Source organism: Meriones unguiculatus, chromosome 10 (genome assembly GCF_030254825.1).
Source record: "Meriones unguiculatus strain TT.TT164.6M chromosome 10, Bangor_MerUng_6.1, whole genome shotgun sequence".
In the NCBI taxonomy this organism is placed as follows: Eukaryota; Metazoa; Chordata; class Mammalia; order Rodentia; family Muridae; genus Meriones; species Meriones unguiculatus.
In genome coordinates, this window is record NC_083358.1 from 76,423,394 (window position 1) to 76,440,171 (window position 16,778).

At 42.6% G+C, this 16,778-nt stretch overlaps 1 protein-coding gene across 4 annotated transcripts in view; it reads right to left on the bottom strand.

The window, feature by feature from the left end:
• The window catches only part of Elovl6 (ELOVL fatty acid elongase 6), a 101,986-nt gene that overhangs the window by 24,070 nt on the left and 61,138 nt on the right, over positions 1-16,778 (bottom strand). For 2 of the 4 annotated variants that reach the window (XM_021644976.2, XM_060392704.1), the window contains exon 3: positions 7,719-7,850. The exons of the other annotated variants lie outside the window; for them this stretch is intronic. In XM_021644976.2, the coding sequence (XP_021500651.1) occupies positions 7,719-7,850 (132 nt within the window). The remainder of the gene's footprint in view (positions 1-7,718; positions 7,851-16,778) is intronic. 4 annotated transcript variants of the gene reach the window in all.

Sequence of the window (16,778 nt, forward strand, 5' to 3'; positions counted from 1 at the left end):
AAGTCAAACAACACACAGAGTAACTTAATGATTTCATGATTTACTATCTTAGTGATGGTAAATCTTGGCAAAGTGTCAGTGATGAGTAAGAGGGGGCAGGGCAATCCACTGAGGTGAGAAGCCAAAGAGGTGACAGGTGAGTTGATATTGGGTTCCTGAGAGGCAGCCTGTATTGTCACAGCCTTGATAGGAACACACTGGGCACAGCAGACAAGTCAGCCAAGGCCAGAAAGGCTGGTTGTACTGGGGTGGGGATGAGATATGGCTTTGTAGATAGGTATGGCCACAGAGTGTGGAGCCTCTGAGGATCTCGTAAGGCACAATAACTAGCAACAGTAGAAGCCATTCACTCAATGGCATTGTAGAGCACTGTCTTGGCTTTACACAGCCCAGGGATATGATATGCTTTATTGTTTTAGAGACAATATAGTTTTCTGCCACATGGAGAAAGGACCACAACATGGGATAGCAAACTCTGGCTTTTTAACATACACAATTATGGGTTTTTAAATTAAAAAGAATTATTTTTTTTTACTCGATAGGGTAACTAAAGAGAACATTTAGAAAGGCCTAGCTCTCTCATTCCTAAGGATGCTGGTCGCTGGTAAGAGCAGACATGATGATATGTCAGCAGCTCTCTGAAACACTGCCATGGGTGTCACACAGCAAGGAAGACAGACTAAAGGTCACGGGCCTAAGCAACAGGGGTCTTGAGATAAAAGGGAGCTAGTTTAATTATTAACTTGTTTTCTACTGATTAATTAACTTGTTGGGAATTCTTAGTGGACTAAGAACATTTTTTCTTTTAATGAGGCTCTTCGGAGCATGCTAAGTTTGAGGCAAGATAAACTACTGGTGAAAATGTAGACCTCTATGAAGCAGAGATTCAGGAGCTATTTCCCTCTCGGGAAGTCACCAGAGGGAACTAGACAGTTTACTTGGTAACTGTCTCTCCTGGCTCTGCCAAGATGGCATTGGGCCAACCAGGAAGCTGACTGAAAAAAAGCCACTCCCTGAAGTGAAAGTTTACCAGGGCAGTGCTGCTGTCTCAGGTGAAGGCATCCAGCTAATAGTCCACAGAGGTGGAGAAAAATGGCTGTAGAGAGGTCAGCCCATGAATACAAAGCTTATGAATACAGACAAGCAAGCCAAGCGGGCCACAATCCCAGTCAGACGGCCCTGAAGCACAGCAGGCCATACTGGGCGTCTTGTCTAGACATGTCCCACAGCCTCTGGCTGTTGAAAAGAGACATCTAAGGTGTGGAGAGTTTGAGTCATGTTAGCCCCTAAAATGATATGGAATTGTGGCTTACTGTTAAACCATGGCTGTTATAATAAATGCAGATTTTTAGGTTCAGCCACTAGAGGCCCCAAGTTAACAGCTCGAGGGGAGAACCCAGAAGGCACAATTTTTAATTAACAATGCTTTTATGTAAATGACTGCCAAGTCAGGGCTTGAGAGCACTCCACCTGTGGGCCACAGCCCAGCCTAACCATCCTCTCCAACTGCAATTTCTTAGTCTCTCGCGGCTTAGCCTTCTTCAAAACTCGGGCTGTCCAATTATACAAAGAACAGGGAACTCAGCAAACAGCACTGTCAGGTTAGCTCATGATGTCTGTATACTTGTTTATGGGGACATTTCTTCCCACTCTGTAAGCCCTTTCATCGGGACATGAATCACTACGTTCCGAAATATTCCTCATGCAATTCCACGACATGGGTACCCCAACAATAAACTACATTCAAGAGACAATTTCAAAGCTAGTGTCCACAAAGGAGCAGCGCCTGAAAGTTTCTCCCTGTCCTTCATTGTCAAACTCTGCAATTCTGTTGATTAGGCCAGCCGTGAGTCCCCGGCGTGACCTGGGTGGTAACTGTGCTGGAGGTGGAACTCTGGGATTCGGGTGGGCTGAGCAAGTGCCCCGGTGCACTGGGCCACACCGGCAACCTGACTCGCTGTTTTGCACAGACCAAGCTCAAACTTGTAACTCCCCTGCTACCGGCCCCCAAGCCCTGGCACTATGCTACATTGGTGTGCTACTGTGCCGGACTCACTGGTGAACTGCAGCAGTGCTACTCATATCACCTCTAAATGGTAGTGCTAAGTCAGCTATGAGGACCACGCTTAGACAATAAGGACCCCCGAGGGGATGGAAAACTACTGCTAGTATATGTTCGCTGTGTTGAAAATTATGTTTTGATGCAGGGAGTTACAGGGATCTAGATCTATGCGTTCTGACAATCCCCGTTTGGTTTTTATTCCCACGGGAAAAATAAACCTTGAGCTATAGCAGTTCAGAAATACGACTGTTCTGACATATTGAAAGAACTTGCCTGTCGGAACTAAAGGCTGCAAACCTAGGTAGTATATTCTTTGTAGTTTGGTTGTAGGATGATGGATTAAAAAAAAAAAAAAACACAAAACAAAACCAAACCTGACATACATTGTAGAGGAAAGCCTGTAATTTTTCTGTTTCCAACAGAAGAAAGCTGTTCGTTTTAAATTAGGGTAAAACAAATTTTGGAACAGCAAGCATTTACCACTAAATACGGAGGGTGTCTTCCTGTGCCTTTGCTCTCCTGTCTGTTCTGCAGAAGGCTTGGGTGTGGTGGGCTCTGAGCAGCCACCCCTGCCCTGGGCAGACAGACCCAGCCTGCAGGAGGCTCCTGCAGAAATGTTAGGTAGAGAATGCTCACCTGTTTACCTCAGGTCCACGGCCTCCCCAGTCCCTCCAGAGAAAGATCAGAGTCATCCAAACAGCCTGACAACTTGGCAGTGCAAAAGCAATCATTTTGACTTTTGGACCTTATCCAAAACAGGAAACAATAAAGGGACTCAGGGAACATTCCCAAGCCATCTGCTGACAACACTCCCCATTCTTCAAAATGAGATCTGAATGGTTCTTAGCACGCACCTGCCACTAATGCCACAGGAAGAAGACTCATGTACAGTTACTTAGCCACATCTGCATTTTTACTTAATTTTGTGATTTCTGAGACAGGGTCCTCCTATGTTGCCCAAGGTGGCCGAGAACTCTCCAATCTCCCACCTGTCTCCCTGGTGGTGGAAGGACAGGCATGTGTCACCACACTTGGCTCACAGTTCTGGGCTTGCAAGAAGAAACAATACTTTGCAACTTTCAGTGGATGGGATGAAGGAAGAAGTAATTTTTGAAAAGCAGTTTTTGTTTTTATGTGGCTTCACGATGTCACTTCTAATCGCAGATTAGATTTCCGGTGACTTTGTTTTGTTAAAAGATCTCTCTTTTTACCAGATCCCTACCCTCTGAAGCAAAGGTGGTACATGTTTGATTACTAAATGTTGTGTTTTAAATTATAAATCCACTGAAGGATTTGCATTAACATATCACAGGGTTTGCTTTTTAAGAAAACCAGACAGAGCTGGAGCACAGGCAGGCTGAGATGACCCTGACCATCCTCAGTCTGGAAACTTCTAGGCCCTCACTGCATTCCCGTCAAAGAGGCCCATGGAACTGTGCATATGGAATTTGCTTAATCCAAAGCCAACATAGGGCCCTTACTAGGATGCAGCAGTTGTGTATTTCGTGGAGTAAAACCAAAACAAACAAACAACAACAAAACAGTAAATCCTAACAAAAAGTGACTGCATGCTTTTCTGGGATGCAGCAGAAAGGGGTAATGCTGCTCTTCCAGGCAGGACAGAGGAGGTGGTTCCCCTGGAGACCCTGAAGAAAGCTGGCATCCCTGATTTAGAGCTGACTTTAGATCCCATTCAATTTGTAACCCTACCGTAGTGTTTGGCCGTGAAAGGAGCAATAGTCAATGCATTACAAGGGCAGGCAGAAGGAAGGCCAGTAGATCAGTCACAAGTCAGGCAGAGAGGGCAGGAAGCGGGCAAAGGCAATTTAAGTGGAAATACTGAGTCGTGAAAATGCTTTTTTTTTCTTGACTATGTGTGATCTCACACTATCAATTTAAGGAGCTATGCTATCAAAAAGAACAAAAAAATTATATAAACACTCTAGGCATCCGTTGGCAGATTACAGGACGCTCGAGCGGGGGTCATGCTGTCTTAAATTGCAATGGGAGTCATGTTGTTGTACAAACTCAAATGTTCTTTTACAGAGAACTTAAGTTGTGACAAAAGATTAATGCAAGTACTTTCATCAAAACATTAGGAGTAAATATCTGTGAGTAATAAGATTTATGACTTTCTATTTCTTGAACAACTTGTACAACTAGAAATTAAGATTTAAAAATCTACTGAATAACTAAATAATAATAACAACAATAACAAAAACAACTACAATTACGGGGGAATGTTCCTGGTGCTAGGTCAGCATCGCATGTGAAACTGTGACCTGCCTGTAAGATGGCTATAACCAGAGGCTGTTCCCCGAGAAGACACAGCCCTGCTGTGTGAGGTTTGTGTGCTTCCAACGCAGGAGAACGACCTGCAGGTCAAGTCCATCACAAGGCAGCAAGCCGTGCACACTGCCAGAGCCCACGTGCCATCTGCAGAGCAGGTTACCTACATCTGTCTTCCTGACTTCTCTTTAGTAAACCCCTCATGTACAGCTGGGAAATCACTCCAATTCTAGGCCTTAAAAAACAACAACAACAACAACAAACAAATAAAATAACATTCTACCACAAGAACACACTGCAAATTTACTTATTTAATCTAATAACTACTTTCTTGGAAATACTAAAAACTCTTTTGCTTCTAGATTCAATAGGTCTTATCCCCTTTTATAAAGAAATGTAAACCAGTTGTTGGTAAATCGCCTTCCTTAATTTCCATTACTAATTTTAGAAAAGGACCGTTTAACACGTACTTGGGTTCAAACTTGTCTTTAGTTTTGAAAATGTTAGCAGGTGTCTATCCTGCAGGCAGAAAGCCAGAACTGAGGGCGCTAAATCAAACAGATACTGGTTTTTCAATGGCAGCAAGCTTTAATACTTCTCATTTATTTATGCACATCGATACTTCCTATTTACCTTTGTGCAGAGGTTACGTATAAGTCTGTGACTTGACATCGGGCACAACCCATGTGTGTCAGCTAACATGGTTCCTGTGTTCTTCTCCCTCATTTTGCCTGTTTGATGCTTCAAGAACGGAGCGTGAGAAAAAACTGATTCTACAAAGGAAACTTTTATGCATCCAACTTTCAAAAAAGAATAATAAAAGACAAATATATCTGCTTTGTTCTCAATAAGATAATGAATCACACACATACACAGACAAATTTAAAATTTCTAAAACAGCAGGCCCACTAAAACCAAGCTCTCATTACTGAAATTTGGCTTTCTTTTCTAGTAAATAGTAGGTATTTAATAATTGAAAGTAGGGGCTGGAGAGATGGCTCAGGTTAAGAGCACTGGCTACTCTTCCAGAAGTCCTGAGTGCAATTCCCAGCACCCACATGGTGGCTCACGACCATACAATGCATAATAAAGAAATCTTTAAATAAATAAATAAATAATTGAAAGCATGTCTCCTTTGCCTTCCAAGATGTAATTTTTCTCCTATAATCGTTTCAAAGACTTTTATGAATATTTACATTTATTAATGAATGATATACAAATGTTACAGTTAATGAATAGCCTTTGCATGTACATTATTGAGCAAATTTTTTTAAATACACCAATATATCTTGCTTTATTATTTTAACCATACCACATATTTCAAGGTACTAGAAAAATGTATGCACTTCAGATTACTAATTATGGTGGTTTGAATAAAACTGGCTCCCAAAGGCCCATAGAAAGTGGCACTATTAAGAGGAATGTCCTTGTTGGAGGAAGTGTGTCACTGGGGGTGGTCTTTGAGGTTTCAGATGCTCAAGCTAGGCTCAGTGTCTCTCTCTCTTCCTACTGCCTGCTGATCTGTATGTAAAACTCTCAACTACCTCTCCAGTACCATGTCTACCCGTGCTTTGCCATGCTTCCTACCATGATGATAATGGACTAAACCTCTGGACTATAAGCCAGGTCCAATTAAAAGTTGCCGTGGTCATGGAGTCTTTCCACAGCAACAGAAACCCTAACATCTAGACACTGGTAAGGTAAAATTCTTATAGAAAGTTTTGTGAAATATTAAACATGAATATAATCAACTGACTGTTAAGACAAGGAGGGTTCAAAAGGGTAAAACCAAGCAAAATCCATCCCAGGGGAAACTCTACGGGATAAAGTATAAGGAGTAAAGGGTTGAGTGTCCTCAAAGGATGCATTAGAGAGGGAGAGGGAGGGAAAAAGAAGGCAAAGAAATCTGGAATGAAAGTACACAGAGCTCATTTTGGTTCAGATTTTTTTATAAACAAACTATAAAAAGGAAACTGTAAGTCAAGTAGAAAAATTTGGGTGCATGGTGAATCATTGTACTTTAATCTGTTTATGGGTTAGACAACAGCAAAGAAAAAGGGTTTGGAGGAATATTGAAAAACCAATTTTTCTAAAAGTCCTCTTTAGAATATGAAGACCCCCCCCCCCCCCACATACACACACACTCACCACTGCTAATATCAAAATTCTTCAGGTAGAACATGCTCAGTCAACCAGAAGTATAAACACAAATGGAAATGCTACTTCTTTTTAGAGACTCCCGACTTGACAGGAAAAGAACTGGAAGTCTTCATCTATAGACCCAAGGACAAGCTCTTTGAGTCACCGGCCTCCCCAAATCCAGTGCAATAAAAAGTAGGACCCTGTAGGGATGAGCAATCGTGGCTTCACATGCAGGCAGGCAGCGTAATTCAATGCGTAACTCCTGGAGCTCCATGGAAAAATCTTCTTCCTGAGTGATCCTAATACGTTATATGTGACTAATGAGGCTTTTAATGACACCATCCATCTCTCCTCAGTGCTAGAAAAGTTAGCTTATCATTCCAGAAACTGTAAATGAATGGTTGTAAGATGACAGTGACAGGCTTTGTCTTGCATTCTCTCTCTTCTGCCTCCTTCAACCCTTTTCCTCAACCCAGTCCCAAACTTTGCTGGATTTGAAAGGCAAATCACAATTAGGACAAGTGACTTTGTCAGCGCTGTAGATGAATCCTGGCACCTGCCCGGACTCCAGCTGGGTGCTAATCAGCCTCGTGGCGGCCTACATCACCCATTATTAAAAACTGGAAATGCTCCTTAAGGCTTCCAACAGAATGTGCTTACTTGCAGACTGACTGACGTCCCTGGAGGAGCTGGGGAGCTGTGCGTCAACTCCACAGCTTCTGTGTTGAGTCCTGCCAGGCACACAGAAGGACAGGCTGTATGAACACATGCCGGACAGAGCAGGGAGTGAGTGGATGGGGCAGTGAGGGATGCGGAGCAGCCATGCTCTGTGGTCCAGTGATTCCGGCACAGACTTTCACCCAGTTGGTGGCCTTGCATCTCAGTGCCATCTTTAGGTTAAGTATAGTGACAGCACACCCATGACACTGGGTTCTGATTTCCAATGGACTTAACAACTTACTTGTGTATCTTTGCATTTCGCCTTCTGCTTATGTTTATGCAACTGGCATTACTGAATGACCAACTTGGATAGGAAAAGAGAAGGCCCAAGACCTCAGCCCATGAAAACATGAGTGCACAAGAGCTAATGTGACCAGAACAAAGCATCTCTGTACATGACTTTATGTTTGTAGTGAACTGAAAAAAAAAAAAAAAAATCAAAATATCAGATGCAAAGATTGCTTTCTCTCGGCAGCTCTGAGCAAATGAGAGGAATGCAACCTACCTGAAGACTGCAAGAGTCAGTGACCAGAGCACTAACGGCTTCCGCAGCTCAAACTTTGCTCGCTTGTTCATCAGATGCCGACCACCAAATATAAAGGCAGCATACAGTGCGGAAAACAGGAAAGATTTCTTCCTATGAAGAAACAAATGGACCAAACCTCATGAGACAGGAGTCCTGAAACACTTTTCACAATAGCTTCCCTGTCTGTACTAAAGTTTGATGAAAAATTAATTCACTTGGAGACATGTTCTGTTGGCAAATTCATCCTGTGGTTGCCAGCAGGACACAGTACACACCATTCAGGGTAAACAGATGTTCTTTTCAGGACCTAAAATCAAGATACTCAACATAGCACCAAGGCATAAAAAAGTGACCTTTTCACTAGAGGAGTTGCCTTCTTTCTTTTCAGATAAATTAATTTAAAGTAGACTCGTGGTTTTCAAAGAAGGCAAGTATTAACTTTCAATATTACCATTAATAAAAAGCATAATTGTCAGACACAAACACAAACACACACACACACACACACACACACAAACTCTGATCTAACCATCTGCGGGATGACTGAATTCATCTCTTCAGGTGAGCTGTAAATCAGAAGACCCTGGATTTATCAGATTAAGCCCACTTTGAGGGACACAGCCACATACATGTTAAAACAAAACAAACAAACAACAAAAACCCCCAGAAATCTTATTTGACCAAACTAGTGTAAAAATGCAGTTGCAATAAAATCAAAGTGCTGCTGAATTTTAAAGCTATTTGTCTATTGTGGATACACATTGAGATATATTTATGAATGAGATAGCATCTTAGAGTTGTTTTTTAAAATACCCCAGGAAACAAACAAAAGTAAACAAATTGGGAAATGACACCAGGAATGACAAAAGGGGTGGTGGAGCTGGGGCTCATCAGCTCTCCCCCTTCCCTCTTGCAAACACACAGAAGCCTCTTTACACACTGAAAATCGTAAAAAAAAAAAAAACACACACACACACACACACACAAAAAACACCCAAAAAAAAACCCAAAATAACAACAAAAACCCACTTCACATTTTAAAATATTCCGTAATAAGTATTTCTAAAAGATGATTAGACTGGAAAATATATGTGTAAGAGTTTTGAACCTCTATTAGAACAGCGTGGGAGGGTGGTCACTGCTGGAGTTGCTGTGGTCTCACTCATAGCAGGGTGGAGGTTAGAAATACGTCAGCGAGATAGCACAGGAACTCCACGTCCCAGTAACTGCTGATATGTTACTGTACACAGTAGAATAATGCCAAGTCATACAAGGAACGAGCGAGAGATGGAAGGGGGTGAGGTGAGGTGGGGACTACAGAGGCCTTGTAAGTAATTTAAACATTTAAGCACACTCCCAGAGACAGAAACCTAGCTCTTAGAACTATGCAACTAGACAAGAGGAAAATGGTCAATGAATAAGTTGCAAGACATAGTGCATACAAGTGCTAAAGAACACAGCATGTAAAATGCTTCATCAAGGATTCCCCTGAGTGGTGGCGCATTACTGTTTATCCAAGGAACACTGCTACTCACATACATGCAGGGACCTACCGGGTGACCCACCTTATAAAGCTACAATTCCAGGAAGCAAGCCATAAACACTGAGGAAACTACTCCGTTACAACCCTGCCACCTTGGCACATGCCTGTTGAGACACATCGGCCCGCCACAGAGTAGGCTCTTAGTGAATGGTGACAATCTCATGCTTTCAACGTTTCTGAAGGAGGCAAATAACAGCACAGTGACACCACAGGTCCTCAGTAAACACTGAACAGATGGGCCGTTGGGGACACTGAAAGAAAGTATATTTCCTCAGCAGTATATTTAGAAACAACCAAAGGAAAAAAACCAAACTATTCAAATATAGAATATGGCACATTTCCCTCCTCCATTCTTTTTCCTCTCAAAAACAGAGCCAAAAAAAAAAAATATATATATATATATTGAGGCAATTTCATGAAAACTGTAACTAAGCAATTTTTCAAAAGCTACTTGATACTTAGATCAATGCACACACAGGACTGTGTTTTTGCTCTAAAACCTGCCAAGGGTATGGTATTAGGTCACACAGGATGAGACCCACTCCTTCAGTACTCACTCGAAGTTAAGACAGATAAAACATGTGACGTCTATGCATAAACGATGACTTGTTAAAAGAAAAGAAATCAAAACCAGGCAGTGGTGGTATTAAACAGTGTAATTCTTCTTTTCTTAATTATAAAGGGAACAAGTGACTGCCCCACAAGGTCCTTATTTACTTCTTAATTCTCCTGGGTGGACGTCGGGAGGAAAGGCCTTATCACTCAATCCTCCTAATTGCCTCACCTTGCAGCGAAAGTCCTACTTCCATGAATGAAATGGGCTTAGGCTTGCCTGATCTCCTCAGATAAAAGAGAGGTTGGTTCTTGATTTGCCGTCACCTAAGCGAGTCAGGATTCCTGTGGTGACATCTGTGTAACTGAGCAGGAAACAGTTTCACCGTGAAAAGCCCAAGGCACCCACTCAATCCACACTATCACGCTCCAACTGTTGACTGTCCCAGGTCTGTGAAATATCCATCCCCATCATCCTTGCTTCCTTGAGAATACCCAAAACATTCCCTCAAATGGACTTTTCGTTTTTGAAAAGCTTTATTTTCATTTTATGTGTACGCTTGAGTGTTGGCTTGCATGCGTGTATGTGCACCAATGGGCCTGCCTGGTGTCTGAGGAGGCCAGCAGCTCGTGTCGAATCCCCTTGGAGCCAGAGTTACAGAGAGTTGTGAGCAGCCATGTGGAAGCAAGAACTGAACTGATCATCTGCAAGAGCAGCAAGTGCTCCTAACCACTGAGCCATCCCTCCCACCCCTCATCGTTATTTCTTAGCCACACAATATAACTCATAAAAACCTTCCCTTCGTTCCTCTGTTGTATAATTATCTTTCTATTGTTTGAAAGCTTTGGCAAGCTGGACAGCCCGGGCAACTGAGAACTGGCATTCCCACCAGTACCTCTCCGGTAAGGGTTGAATTAAGGTCTGGTTGAGCAATGACTGGTCACTGGCCCTCTTGGTATTTAGGGTAGATTAGTGCCCTGATGCTTCAATAGTAATCCAATAATTCTCTATTTTCCTGTAGGCATCCAGGGATGGGAATAATGCTTTATTATCAGATAATTGGCATTTTCTAGGGAGCATGGAGTTACCTAGCTTAATAAATCTTAATGTGCAGCCCTTCCTCAGGTGTATTTAATAAGTGCTTTCAGGGTGGTGAAACTGGAGTTGATTACTAGGCACTGGGCCAAACGAGACAAAAAGAAGACAGCTCAGTAGGTGAGAGGATGCGGGTTTGACTCTCCTGCGCCCATGGAAAAAGCCCCACGTGGCCACGCACGCCCGTAGCGGCCTCACTGTGGGGCTCAGCCAGGAGGATCTCCGGAGCTGTCTGGCTAGGCAGTCTGCTGGGAAACTGACTGTGAGCTTCCGGTTCAGTGAGAAACTTAAAAAAAAAAAAAAAAAAAAAAAAGACCCAACCAAACAACAACAAGAAAATAAGGTGGAGGACGACACACAACACTCTCTCAGGCCCTACACACACACACCTAATGTACGTTGCTCTGTTATGCTTGCACTTTTTTTTTTAAACATGCTGAAATTTTGTCTCTTATATTTCTGTCCTCAATAATGAAGGTGAATAATAATGAAAATGAGCCTATAACTAATAAAAAACAGTTAAGTTAGATACTTCAGAGATTTGGACTTCTCTATAATACTACTTTATCCCTAATCATTCCTAGTGGTGGGTTTTTATTCTCACTAGAATAACTGAACACCCTGAATAAATTCAAATGCTTTAAAAAAAACAACAACAAAACAAAACAAAACAAAAAACTTGTGGAATGCCTCTGAAACCAGTACTTAGCTAGCATGTCCTTAGTGTTCACACTGAAATCTGACAGCCATCAGGCCCTCCTCCAGGAGTCAAGCAAGTTGATTTTCCAATGAAAGAACTTTCCACGTGGGTGGTATTTCAACACAGCATAACGCTAATGAGCACTTTGGAAAGACAGCCTGAGTGCCTTCCTCAATCTATCATGTTGGGCCTAAATGGCTTTGTTTCTGGCTGCCATGAGCGTCGAAGGTAAAAAAACATCTCTGGAAGTGAAGACCAAGCTGTCAGTGGGGAATAAAGAAAGACTAGCTCTAGACACCTCCTGGTTCGGTTGATCCAACTTCTTTCATAAAACGGGTCTGTGCTGCCTGAGCAGGTACTGCCTGTGTTTAATCCCAGCACTTGGGAAGCAGAGACAGGAGGATCTCTGTGTGGTCAAAGCCAGCCTGGTTTACACAGTGAGTTCCATGACAGCCAGGACCTTGTCTCAAAGAGAAAAAAAAATAAACAAAACAGAGTTTACGTGACAAGGGAATGTCTGTAGTTCAAATGCTGGCTCAAACTTTGGTCTGGTCTGGAAAGTAGTTTTTGGAAAGTTGGGGGTCCTCGAGAATAAAGGACATGGCACACTGCTTTGGATGTCTATGTGGCAAAGAATGTGGTAAGAAAACATTTTTTTTTCTCTCGAGACAGGTCCTCAGGGTGTCGCCTTGATGTTCTGCTGATGGCTGAATTCTGTCACGTTTTTTTTTTTTTTTGAGAATTCTAAGAGTCCAAACAAACATATTTTTTCTAAGAAAGCAATCAGAATTTTATCAGTAGTTTTAAGTGTTTTAACACGCAGAAACTAAACACATGCTTCAAAATCTTGAAAAATAACTTTTAACTGCTAGAAATACATCCATGATTAACAGAGGCTTTGAGACGGCAAGGCAAAGCCGTTAACTACAGAAAAGAATGGTGTTCTCATCTGTTATGTTCTGACCCAAGAACCCAAATAATGTGTGATTTCTGAGCTACTTTGAGTGCAAACACCTTTCTCATTTGCTCCTGCTCCCAGGTGCTAATTTAGAGATCACTTGTATTTCTTAAACGTGAGAAAACCATGATTTTGTAATTTAGTTTTTTTATTTTAAAGTAGGCCAAAGTATAACTACATTTAGTGAAACTACATTGAACCACGCCACATGCACCTTCCCATTAGGGTCCAGCCCTTGTAGGAACAGACCTGGCATAAGGCTGTCTATGACGGCAAACAGTGGTTCCTATTTACCATATTCAAAAAATAAAAGAAGGTGCCTAGTTATAACTGAAAACAGGACTATCGGGGAGAGAGAATGCTCTCAAAAATCTAACGACCCTCACCAAAAATTGTCTAAGCATGAGGTTTGAGCCCCAGCATCCATGTAAAAAGCTGGTTATGGTGACGCATCCTAGTATCCGGAGCTCTCTCACTAGCCTGCATGGTGAACTCCAGGCTAATGAGTGAGCATGACTTTAAAAACAATGTGGTCATCTCCCGAACAACGATACCTGAGGTTGACCTCTGACTTCCAGAGGCATGCATGCACATGAATTAGCACACATCTGTGCACCCTCCCCCAAAAAACCTCAAAACAACCAAGCAGCCAGCCAGCCAACCAACCAACCAAACAACAAACAGACTCCAAATCTGGCACCACTCATCTTTCCTTTGTGGGTTTACAACAGGCTTCCAGATACTATTTTAAAGTAAGATATACAAATCTACTTCCTTGCCAGGCAGTGGTGGTGCACAACTTTAGACTTAGCAATAGAGAGGCAGAAGCATACAGATCTCAAAGTTTGAGGGCAAGAAAGAAAGAAAGAGAAGGAGGGAGAGAGGAAAGGAGGAAGAAGGAAGGAAGGAAAAAAGGAAGGAGAGAGGGAAGAAGGGAGGAAGGAAGGAAGGAAAGAAGGAAGGAAGGAAGGAAGGAAGGAAGGAAGGAAGGAAGGAAGGAAGGAAGAAAGATCTATTTCCTTTTGTCTTCAAAATGAAGAAGCCACCAGCATTTTCAAGTCATAAAGACAACATATTTGGGGCCAGAGAAATGGCTCAGCAGTTAAGAGACCTCATTGCTCTTGTAGAAATCTGGACTCCCCAGGCAGGCGGATCTCTGTGAGTTTGACACCAGCCTGGTCTACAAAATGAGTCCAGGACAGCCAAGGCTACACAGAGAAACCCTGGGGGGGGGGAGAGAGAAGAAAAAGAAAAGAAAAAAACAAAACCCAGACTCAGTTTCCAGCATGCCTAATAACCACCTGTAACTCAAGCTCCCACAGATCTGACACAGTCTAGCATTCATGGGTAACTGCACATTCTTGGGGCACATAAAGGAATGTGGGTATAAAAATACACACACAAACCTTAAAAAAATTAACTAGATTTATTATCTGAGTGCTAGAGATCCCAACTGGAAGTGAATGCATTAAAAGGATATCATTATGGATAATGGAAACAAAACTGGATTTCAGATTTAAAAGATTAAGTCAATCTGGGCATAATTTTCCTAGATTCAGATCAAAACAGAGAAAAATGACAGCCCCACAGGCAGCTAGATAAACAGGCAAAAAGTCATCCATGCCTGCTGAGCAATTCTCTATCCTCAAGGGCTGGGTACTGAAAATGAAAGATGGCCCCCGTCTGTTACTACCGCCTTGTATCTACAGAGGATTTCTGTAACTTATTGTCTCTTAGACAGTTGAAAACAAGCTAGAAAATAAAGTTAAGGCAGGAAAACATGTTTTCATCGTAAGCACTGGCTGAGCGAATACACCCATCACTAAACTCTTTCCTTGATATAAAAATTCAGAAGGAAAATGGGTATGCCATGAGAAAACACCAAATGCTATTTCTAGGGCAGAGAGGAAATGGGTGAAGAAAACAGTGAAGATTAAGCCTGAGCAAAAAAGCAGCAGCACAAACTGACAAATGACTTCAGCAATGCTTTCACAAGAGATTACTGCCCATTACCCAGGAAAGGGCTATACATTTGATTTCTTTTGAAAACAATGGCAAATATTTTATCCAGATATTCATATTGCTTCATTCAAAATCCGGATGCTCCCTCCCACAATGAAAAACATTGGTGAGAGCATGAACTAACAAAATATGTGAAGAAAGTATTCTTAAGGTCCTCACTCTCAATACTAATTAAAAGCCCATTAGTCTTACCCTTAAAAGCAAACAAAACCCGAGCATTCAGTGACATAGTTGATTTTTACTTAATTAAAAAAAATTGGTGGCTAAGACAAGAGCTTTTATATTACGGTGTGGAGATCAAAAGTTCGAACCAAGTCTCTTGTGGTTAAAATGTCCTCCTTTTGCCTCCAGGCAGAGCCTGCTTCCCTGCTCTTCACAGCACAGAGGTCCTGAGTGTTCACTGCCTCATCTTCATCTCCCAAGCCCCGCTGGTATGGCCATGTCAACTTCTCTGACTCTCATCCCTTTTCCTGCCCCCTTTCCAGGGTTCTTGAAAGTACCACAGGCCTAGGAGACCATTCATGACCACAACCTAGAAAGCTCCTCCGGGTCTCAAGGACCCATGAGGTCTGATTGGCTCCACTTGTTCTGAAAATAATGTCCTCATCTCACATCCCTTCACCTAAGCATGACTGCAGTCTCTGATGCTACACAAAGCATTCACAGAGGACTACTGAATGCGTGAGGATCCCTTATCCAGTTTGCTGTGGGGACCCTTGAGCTCATGGAAAGACTTCTCCACTAACACCAAGGTCACTAGGCGGCAATACTTTCTGTTCCTAGCATGATGTATGATGATACATACATACATACATACATACATTTATTTATTTATTTTCATTTTCCGACTGGCAGGAAAGTGGGAGGTGACGCCTAGTTTCTATTGTGTGGATACTCAGGAGGCTGAGATCCAGCCACCCACTACAAAACAGGACCTTAAAGAAGTCTCAAAGCTGCTGGGACCCAGTAAACTCTGGAGAAGCCAAAAAACCAAACCAAACCAACCAAACAAAAACACCATTAAGAGAAATTAATTAGAAAACTCAAAGGCCTATTGTTAAGGTAGCATTCAGCCTCACAAATGTTTGCTACTGGGATAGTCCAGCCCGTGCTCCAGTGAACTCAACCTCCCCTTCTGCCGCCAGATTCCGAGCAGGATACATCCAGCAAGGCCTTACCCAGCAGTCCAGGTTAAAACTGAAGGCGTGCTGAAACAGCCAACACGGGCCCCGCATTTCTCCCTTCATTTCTTAGTCTCACAGCCATGGAACAGTGGTCAGGCTACCCACACAGGCTGCTAGATTCATTCAATCATCCAAACCGCTGCAGTTCCGCGGGGCCTCCTCTGCCCTGCAGGTCAACTGAAGCTACATTTGGAAATGGACCCGCAGACAGGAGAGGAGAGGGCAAGCTGAACAGAAGCAGACACAGCTGCCAAGACATCCCCTCTCTCAACCCACACAGAGTTCAAGTTCTTGCAGCAGAGTTCCATGGTTGCTACTGCCTCCATCTTGCCATTAGCTTGTACTTCGCAAGGTAATTAATTATACAAAAGCCTGTCTCAACTCAGGAGGGAGCAGCGTTCCTACCACTCTGCTCCTCGTTTGGGAATGATCTCTTGTTCTGGACAAGAAAATCTGATAAGAAGGTTTCTATGGGAATCGCTCCATATTGAAGTGCTAGAATTATAAAGAAAGTGGGTGTTGGTTGTGATGAACAAACTCAAGGTCATATATAAGTGGGAGAAAGAATGATTCACCCTGTTTGTAGATCCTGGAGGCTTTTGTTCCTCTCTCTGTAGATTGCAGTGTTGCAGGCCAACTTTCTACCGAGGATACAAATAACTAAGTGAGTTCCCCTCATATGCCCTGGTCATCAGTTTCTACTCTGAAACCTGGGTGAATCCTGGCAGACAGTGTCCCAGCCGGCTCAGGAACCTTTTATCTTCGTAGTTTAGGCAACTTTTATCTTTATATCTATTCACATAATTTTCCAAAGACTTTGGTGTCCCTCCTCCTTCATCCTTTATTTATAACTTCAAAGCCAAGAAAGAAAGAAAAAAAAAAATGCAAAGGCCCTGCAGGGTGGGGGGTGGGGAATTCCTAGCGGTAAAAATGTCAAGATCGCTCGGAAAATAAGCATTCATCCAATTCTTTGGAGAATGGAAG